This window comes from Balaenoptera ricei, chromosome 14, assembly GCF_028023285.1.
Source record: "Balaenoptera ricei isolate mBalRic1 chromosome 14, mBalRic1.hap2, whole genome shotgun sequence".
NCBI classification, from domain to species: Eukaryota; Metazoa; Chordata; class Mammalia; order Artiodactyla; family Balaenopteridae; genus Balaenoptera; species Balaenoptera ricei.
Genome location: NC_082652.1, coordinates 32,308,711 through 32,318,379, shown reverse-complemented (window position 1 = coordinate 32,318,379; position 9,669 = coordinate 32,308,711). Strand labels below are relative to the sequence as shown.

Below are 9,669 nucleotides of genomic sequence, written 5' to 3'. Positions count from 1 at the left end.
CGCGGGCCGGCGGGGCCGGGCGCTCACGCCCTCTAGCGGGCCGAGGCGGCGCGGGCGGCCGTGACGTGGGCGCTCCCTTCAGTCGGCCTGCGGGGCACCGCCAGGCAGTCGGGGAGCAGGAGCCCCGCTTGCAGCCGGCGCGGGCTCGGCCATCGGCGCGCCGCCGCCCGGGGGCTGGCTCGCCTGGCGGCGCAGAGGCGGCGGGCGGGACGCGCGCGGCCACGGCCCCGGCCCTGGCCACCGCGGCGCCGGAGGCGCGGGTCCCGAGCCGGGGAAGGAGAGCGGCGGCCAGCGCAGCCGCCGGCACGGAGGGCGGATTTTGGCTCCACGGGCGCGCCCTCCGCTCCGTCTCGCAGCGGCGCAGCTCCGAGCGGGGCCGGCGATAGGGCGGGAGGACCCAGGACCCTCGCTCCCGGCCCCGGGAGCCGCCGGAGTTGGGACTTTTGCAACTGTTAGCACTTTGGGCGTCTGGCTCTGGTTTTGGCTGTTCACCCTCCTCTTCTTGCCGCCTTGGAGGCAAAGCTCCCGGCCGCCCTCCGCCCTCGCGCCCACCCAGCGCCGCCGGGAGCGGCCCGGCGCGCACTCAGCACCATGGGGAGACTTGGGACTTGCCTGGCGACTTTGACCGGACTTTTGCTAACTGCGGCGGGGGACACGTTTTCAGGTAAGCGGGGTTGCGCCTGCCGGGGCCTGGGGCGCGCGGGCCGGTGGGGGCCCGGGACGCGGGCAGCTCCCTGTGGGAGAGCCCCAGCGGCGAACGGCAGGGCCGGGCAGGGGGCGCGGCGGGCCGGGCACCGCGTCTGCCCGTCCCCGGCGCGGGCGCGGGGCCGGCGGGGAGGGCGGGCACCTAGCGCTCCGGAGGGCCGAGCGGACGAGTCCCGGCGCTGGCCCCGGAGCCTGGCCCCCGTCTCGGCCCCCGCTCCTCCGCGGCCTGGGCGCGTGTCGGGGCGGACGGCGCCACTCGGAGTCCCGGGTCGGTTCCGAGAGCAACAGCAGAAAACTTTGCCTGAAGTTGGGAGTTGCAGCCGCCGGCCGCCGGGCGTGGGCGCTGCGCGGTCCTTCCCACGGCGAGCGGCGGCCGGGCCGGGTCGCCGTGCCCGCTGCGCCCGCGCGATCGCCCGACCAGTCAGTGGCTCCGGCGGCGGCGGCGATCGTCGGTCCTACCCCCGCCGCCCGGCTCGCGGCGGCCTTGACCCCGGCTCGTCCCGGTGGCTGCGCGGCTGCCCGGGAGAGCCGAGGCGGCGTCCTCGTCGGTCCCGAAGGGAGGACCGGCGGCCCGGAGGGAGTGGCCGGCCCGCAGGCCCTGGGCCGCCGTGGCTGTGCCCCCCGGGCTCCCTCTCCGCACTCTCGGCCCCGCGGAACGCCCGGCCGGGGGCATCGGTCAGCCCGCCTCGCGGCCCGCGGTGCCGGGTGGGGAGGAAAAGGAGTGGCGGGGAGGTGCCTGCTGCGCGCGGGCGGTCCGAGCTCGGAGAGCTCCTTGCCGGAGGACGCGTGGCCGGGAGTCGGGGGTCAGGAGGGGCGCGAACCCCGCACGGTGTTAACCTGGAACACACACGTGGATGGACAGCCGGCGCTTGCACACCTGCACACTAGCACACTTTCTTTCTCGTGTGTCAGTTTAATTAAGGTCCACGTAGAATGGTGGCACTGGGCTTGTTTTTCTTTTAATAAAAAGCCTGCTATTTGGCCTTGAACTTGGGTTGCAAAATAGGTTTCTATGTTTATTCGGGAGGAATGAATAGGTTGAACTTTTTGTTTGTTTTTTATATTTCATGAAGGACATTTTCACTGACGGTAAAGCGCATATTTTAAAACGTTTCAAACGTTTGCCTCTGTCAGATCTGTGGAAACGTACATCTTTACTTTCCCGGAGCCCGAGGGACACGCAGGCGTAGAGGCCGTGCCCCACTCGTCCCTGAGCCCAAGGACCCTTGACCACAGTTGGCCGCCGCCAGGAAGCCGAGCGTGGAGTTGGCTGCTCGCTCTGTGCTGTCAACTTCAATAGAGAAATACCCTTTTCCCAAGTTTAATATGTCCTTAACTGTCTGGTAATTGCACGTGCGCCGGAGGATTTAACAAATTGATCCACTGCTGTCCGCTATAAACTTGATGTAGATATTGGTCTGCGTTCTTTCTTATTAGTGAATTATGGAGTAGACTCGCCAGTTGTAGAGCCTTGTAACTCATTAGTGTTAGAAGCCAAGGATGAGGGCCTTAGTTGATGGTTTTCTCTTTATTAAGAATCCATAGCTCCCTGCCTGGGATTTGTTTCAAGTTAAGCTGTGTCAGAAAGCATTTGGATGGATTTTCAAGTTGTGGGCAAGGGGGTGAAAAGAAATATTTATGTAGCTTATTTAAATGATCGGTTTCTCATCATTAAAAGGGACTTCAGCCTATGTAGTACTGACCTGTGTCCTTGTTAATGCTTATGTAAATTAATAGTCAAACCAAAAGACTTTTTTTAACTCAATTTTAGCCAGATTTTTCTTTCAGAGGAAATCTGTCATTCTGTTTTTTTGTTATCATACCACTGATTGAACTGTGCCTCCTTTTCATTTGGAAGCCAGAGTTATCCTAGTATGTTAGAGGGTTAAGAGGAAATGAAGGGCAGTATCCCAGAGAGAATGCTTAGCAACGATGAAATTAAAAAAAATTGAAGTTGGCAAAATTGGTGTGTGCAAGGATCAGATAAACTGCAGTGCATTATGCTTTTTCTCTCCACTTTGGGTTTTAGGTGGAACATGTGGGAAGCACTTAATGCTTTGGAAAAGTCTATTTTTTTTTTTTCCTTGTATGTTGGGAAAGTTAATTCTGATGTTATGAGTGACACTGACACTTATTTCTCTTTACGAGTCTTCTGGACGTTGAAATACTTGGCTGCTGTCCCCTGACATGGGGATCCTTTTAGAGACAGAGGAGCTCGATCGTAAGCGGCTTGAGGGCAAAGGCAGTTATTTTTCCTTCTTGGTTCCCATAAAGCACTTACATTCACTGTTTGTTGAATAAATTAGTGATGTGACTTCTGATTATTTGCAAACATTCTAATTGTATGTGAACTGGCTGACATAGAAGGGAGGGAGAGGAGAGAGTGTGAGACTGGCTTGCACCGGCCCTTCTTTTGAAATTAACATTTTCATCACCGATTCTTCTTAGGGCACCCAATGGACTGGATCAGGAGGTTTTATGTAATCAGTGGAGGTTTGTGTGTGTGTGTGTGTGTGTGTGTGTAACCAAGATTTATACACAAGACACTTTGCTATTTCCCCTTTGCATCCTCATATCCTCTTTTGGAATGCATTCAGAATTGATGTGACTGTTGATTAATCATTTCTGGAAGGTACTACACATAATTTGAATGCCAGATATCAGAAATAGAGTGCTAAACATATTGGAAGAAAAAAGAAAAGAATTAGGTTTTTTGTCCAGGAGGACTTTTATTTAGTATATATAAACATTCCATTTTAAACATCACTTTCCATGTTTACAATTTCTAACTTGTTAGGCGAAGTATTGGAGGCTCACTTTCTGCCTTCTATCTAGGCTTTGAATGATCATTCAACATAACTTCTGTAAAAAGATATATAAGTAAGAAGCTAGGAAGAAAGTGAAATCATTCTTGCTTCTGCTTGAAATTCTCTTTTCCAGATTGAGAAGCCACATAGCTGGGAAGTCATTCCTCTTTGACCCATTTTCTCAAAAGCCAAGTTGTAATATATCCTATGCAAGGAAGTGTTTGGTTTTATATAATAATGAGACTGATATGGTAAGGTCTGGTAAGCAAGCCTTGGTTTGCAGAAGTAGAAATGCAAACAGATTGGTCCTTTGCTTCTACCGCAGTATTTGGAATAGATTAAACCTTAGTATAATCTTGTGAATTTGAAACTTCTTGAGAAATTTCTTTTTTAAAGTACTCTTTTAAGGACATTTGTGGGAAAACAGCCAAAATCTGAATGGAGTCTGTAGATGAGTTAGAACTGTACCAATATTTAGTTTCTTAGTTTTGGATAATTCGACTCTGATTAAGTCAGATGTCAACACTAGGCGAAGGCGGGCGAAACATGTACTTGAAATCTTTGTACTGTTTTTACAATAAGTTGAAAATTATTTCAAAATACAAGATTGTACAGTACCTTTTACAAAGAGTGTGAATAGATTTGTTTAGCAGTTTGATTTATTTTTTCTTTTTCAGATAACTAGAGTCATGACATTTTATATTTTTATGGTGCTTTAATGAGATTGATAATGGACGTGATGAAAAGATTTCAAGTTTAAATCAGGGCGCATGATAGAAATATGCCAAGAAATCACTTTAACATTTTTAGTGTTATGTGGTTATGTGGATGTAAAGAAGTACTGCTTGAGCTTAATCAATTGTTCTGATCTGGAAAAATCACAGGTTTTAGTCTTTGATGTTTTCAAAGGGTTATTTTACAGATTTTCAGTAGAGAAGTTACTTACATATATTGATATGTAGATACATGTGTATGTAATTTGAGTAATTCTAAATGAACAAGTAATCTGAATTATGTCTTCACGTGATATGAACCCCACCTGAGTCTCAAGCACAGCCTTTAGTTTTGGGAAAAGTAGGTTTTAGAATTTAGGTACTTCTGTGACAATTCGATAAAAGTTGATGGCTTTATTGGAAATTGTCATAGTTTTATAACAATTGTAATACATTCCAGGAATTGATAGGCTGTACATATCTGTTTCAGTAGAGGCACTGTTTTGGATTAAGCATTGTTTTTTTTTTTTTTTTTTTTTTTTTTTTTTTAATATATATATTTTTTAATTTTATTTATTTATTTTTGGCTGTATTGGGTCTTCGTTTCTGTGCAAGGGCTTTCTCCAGTTGCGGCGAGCGGGGGCCACTCTTCATCGCGGCGCGCGGGCCTCTCACTGTCGCGGCCTCTCCCGTTGCGGAGCACAGGCTCCAGACGCGCAGGCTCAGTAGCTGTGGCTCACGGGCCCAGTTGCTCCGCGGCATGTGGGATCTTCCCAGACCAGGGCTCGAACCCGTGTCCCCTGCATCGGCAGGCGGATTTCCAACCACTGCGCCACCAGGGAAGCCCGGATTAAGCATTGTTTTCTCTCAGTTTTTGTTTTAGGTTTCTCGAATAAGTGTGTATTATCTAAATATCCTAAGACAGTTTTTAGTTAGGGGTCAGGCATTTTAATAAGTAGTTACATTCTTTTTCAACAGCATAACATTTTTTTTTTTAAGGTGGTGTCTATCATGCTTTGTAATTCTAGGATTCTTCTCTTTGAAAACCAACTTTCCCACGAACTTTTCTCCAGGGGCTTCTTATCTTTATGACCACAACCTATTAATAAGCTTATTTTGTAAGTGAGAGAAGGTTTCATTACTAATGTTTTTCAAACTCACTAATGAAAAGTTTAAAGAAGATGCAGAAGCACATAAACCTCCCATCAGAAGAGGCTGCTGCTTCTCCAGTTCCTACGATCCTGCCGTGGTTTAGCGTTTAGTCATCAGAAAGCCTGCGTTTATACTGTTGCTCCGAAAATCAGTAGGTAGGGCTGGTGTTAGGTGGGGAGCAGGAAAGCTTTCGTCATTACCCTTGGTAGCCTGTGGTCCCCCCGCCATCCAGGGGAGGCGGCTGGCAAGGCCAGAGCCTGATAAAGGGGTGGGAACGTGGGAGAGGAGAACGAAAGAAGAACACAGGCCTGAGAAGGGAAGGGTTGTGTGTGCTCACCCGTAAGAACACAGGTCTGCAGATCCCGGCAGGCAGGGTCGCCGCTCCTCCCCTCTCTTTGCTGTTAAGGGTGAAACGTATGGAGAGTTTAGGGAGGAGGATCAAAAGAGTGACAAACGGGCAGGGAGAGCAGGTGACAGTCCTACACGTTGGTGGCTTTAGGTGGCCTGGGGGAGGGCGTGGGCTGTGTTCAGCCTGTGCTGCTGGTGAGCTATGTGTATACCTGTGCTGCTCAAAACCAAGCGTGCCCGAGGGTCACCGGGAGTGGTCCTTCCCAACTTGGTCTCTATGGCCGGCATGGTGACTGTGATGTCCAAGGCCCCTGGAGGGTCCCACAGCATCCCCAGGTGATCCTGGCCATCTTTCGAGAAACGTTGTTCCAAAAGAACAGTTCTTAAAGTGTTATTCTTGGATTAGCAGCCTCAGCATCAGTCAGGAACTTGACAGGCAGACTCCTGCCCCCCCCCGCCCCTCCCTGCCCCCCCCCCCCCCCCCCCCCCCGCCAGCGGGACAGAATCAGAAAGTCCTGGGTGGAGCTGGGGGTGGGGGCAGCAGTAGGTGCTAGAACCAGCCCTCCGGGAGCTTGGGATGCCAGACAGAGTGTGAGTTCTAAAAGGCCTGGCATCCTCATTCTGCATTTTCAGCCTCCCTTGACAAGAGCTGAAAGGACCCAGGGATGAAAATATAACTCACGTCCATGCACTTGTGAACACCCCTGCCCCGCCATCAGCATGGCCCAAGTTATGAACAGGCCGATGGGATGGTGCTGTGACTCTCAACCTGTTAGGGGAAACCACCAGCGTGACGTTTCAAATAATGGTCTTATCTGGGGAAGATACTGGATCCAGCCAGTTGTGAAACGAAAATGAAAAAAAGGCTCCTCTAATTTTACTTACCACAGCGTAAAGTTTTAATTAAATCTTGCAGTCACGATTAGCCACTGGAAATTTCTCTGGGTTGATACTGTGTTTCGAAGATATTTGTTGGCTTGTTGTAAGAAGGGCGTAGCCCAGTGCACCTATTAAAATGATGCTTTTAATTCAAGTAGATATTTATTGAGCACTTACTGTTGGGAAGTCCCCTTTAGGGGGTCGGGCAGGCATTGGGGGGTGGTAATGGGCAAAGATCGGAAAGATATAGTTAACCGTACTTTGGAAAGTTGTCCAATTATTAAAAGTTTCAAAATCTACTGAAATCGAAAGAAGCAAGGACTTTCTTAGGCGAGAATGAGAAATTTGCATAAAATTTGGAATTTTAATATGGGAATGTGACACTTTGCCTCTGGAAATGAACTTCACTTCCAAACAGAAAAGAAAAGCTTTTCAATATGTATCTCTTTAAAGTACTGATAACGTACTTTAACGTATCTCCTAAGATAGAGCCTCGTTTCTCTGTTATCCACAAAAGACAATCCCTGACTCTCTGTCATTTAATGCTCCAGGTAAACAAAATCTATTGTGATGTCATTTAACAGATTTATCTTAAAAACATTGTCACCAGACTTTCAGAGAATCAGTGGCAGGTGGAGTGCTTTCCACGTGGCAGGCGGGCCTCCAGCTCCCTGCTCCTCGGGCTGCCATCCCCAGCCCATCACCAGATGTAGCTCCATCCCTAAACCCACCTGCCTGCACCGGGGGGAAGGCCCAGCCTCACCCGCAAGGCTTCCCGGATGCATCTACTTACAGCTGAAGGAAAGCACACTCTTGATGGGCCTTCACCTGCTTGTAACTCATTCACATCAAAAGAAATTCTTTAGTGGAAGTTGCTGCATTAGTCGCACTTCTCAACACTGACCTCAAGACAGCTTTAGACTCTGCCGTGATTTCTTCTTTTTTTGGCTGTTTCATAAATGGCTGCTATTCTGTGTATAGCAGTAGGACTTGGAGAAGTAGTATATCTGGCAACTACCTAAGAGTTCGTGGTAACCTCTGGTGCCTTCACCATCAGGCCTTTCGGTAACTGACCAGAAGAGTGGCCACGAGCAGGTGTGTGTGATGTGTTCACGAGGAACGGGGGTACCGCGCTTACATCTGCAGGAGATGCCTTCTCCAGCATCGCCGGTTCACGTATATAATTCAGGAAGTCATTGAAATTTGCATGGACATCTGGATTCAGTCCATTTTTCTGCTTAAAACTGAGAAGACTCCTGAGTCGTTAAAAACTTTTTCTACGAAGCAGAAGGTTTGGGCCCCGAGTTGGAGGCAGAGGGAGGGTGGAGGATCTGATGCAAGGCTGCGTCACTTCCCTTCAGGCTGGGGCTCCAGGGGAGGGAAACTGTGGTGGTCAGTGATCCAGGACCTGCAGCCAAGAGCGGATGGGAGTTAAGTTGTCAGAGACTTGTCAAAACGGAGAAGTTTTTAGACCTTCCCTTGGAGGAGGAGGCTAGTGTTTAACAGAATGATTTATTTAAAAATACAACAGCCTAGGACTTCCCTGGTGGCGCAGTGGTTGAGAGTCTGCCTGCCAATGCAGGGGACACGGGTTCGAGCCCTGGTCTGGGAAGATCCCACATGCCGTGGAGCACCTAGGCCCGTGAGCCACAACTACCGAGCCTGCGCATCTGGAGCCTGTGCTCCGCAACAAGAGAGGCCGCGACAGTGAGAGGCCCACGCACCGCGATGAAGAGTGGCCCCCGCTTGCCGCAACTAGAGAAAGCCCTCGCACGGAAACGAAGACCCAACACAGCCAAAAAATAATAAATAAATAAATTAAAAAAAAATACACCAGCCTAAGCAGAAGCAAAGCATTTGCTTTGTATGGGGCACAGAGCAGAAACACTTAATAGAGCATTGGTTTTTCTTCAGATGGGTGAATGCTCACTTTCATCTCTTTCCTATTCAGTATGCAGAAAGCAGATTTATTTCAGACAGTGAAAAGAATATGTTTTCGTTTGGGTTACTGTGGATGTCAGAGGCCCGGTACTTCTCCCCGGTTCCAGTGGTGGAATCAGAACAGGGTCTCGGGTGGGCTTCTGAGCATGGGTGAGGGGGCTGGAACACACCCTTCCTGCAGTCCAGTCTCGATGGGTTCTATTTGATCTCTCTTCTCAGTTGGTGTAGTTTGAGATATTTTAAATCGTGTCATGACCACATGCTTGAAGTTGGCTCATTGTGATATTCTCTCTAGATACAAAACTATAAAGTCTAAAGCATTTCTTTTAAAATAAATACTCATAATGTATAAAATCAAGTTACTGAACAGTGTTTACCATGTAGTAATCACATAGTAAATTAATAAAGTTAATAAATATTTGTTGAAGGAATGAATAAATGAATAAAGTTCCCTTAGGGAAGAAAAAAATCAAATTACTTCTGCTTACTGCTGTTTTTTTAATCTTTCTATCAAGTTTGATTTTTTTTTTTTAAAGCATTTGTAATCATCTTAACAGTAGGCCCAGGTTGTGGGTTCGGTGCTTGACACCCTTAGCAATTTATAGGTGCGTAGAAATTCAGTCGCTAAATTTAAAGGAAAGCAGTTACCTTTTGTTAATTAAGTGTGCAAAAGTGAGCCTATAATTTTATCGTGTACAATAAAAATTTATAAATCAGTTATTGCCATAAAGTAGAATTTTGGTATAATACTGATCTCTAAAAAAAAAAAAGAAATTTACTATGTGGTAGATTGACCATGTTTCTACTCTAGGGGCATTCGATTTTAGTTACTGGTGTGTTAAAAGAAACATGTATCACCAGTAAGAAGTTTCCATGACAGGCAATAGTGTGTATCATCTCCTGTTTTTATTTCTGATATAGAATGAAATTAATTGCACCTTCTCAGAGTTCAGCCTGCACCTTTCCATCCGCTCACGTTTGGTACGCAGGCAGGCTCTCATTCCTTCTTCATTCACTGTGGCATATTCTCAGGTGATGAAACTTAATAAAATGAGGCAGCTTTGACAACAATCTTGTGATCTGTTCTCCACTTCCTTGACTTTTGACACCTAAGCCTAGGAACG

General features: G+C 48.2%; 1 protein-coding gene across 4 annotated transcripts in view; it reads left to right on the top strand.

Moving 5' to 3' along the window:
• Positions 1–217: 217 nt before the first annotated feature.
• Positions 218–9,669, top strand: part of PTPRM (protein tyrosine phosphatase receptor type M) — a 747,478-nt gene continuing 738,026 nt past the window's right edge. For 3 of the 4 annotated variants that reach the window (XM_059894848.1, XM_059894849.1, XM_059894847.1), the window contains exon 1: positions 218–664. In XM_059894848.1, the coding sequence (XP_059750831.1) occupies positions 592–664 (73 nt within the window). In that variant the 5' untranslated portion in view covers positions 218–591. The remainder of the gene's footprint in view (positions 665–9,669) is intronic. The other variant, XM_059894850.1, reaches the window with a different exon arrangement.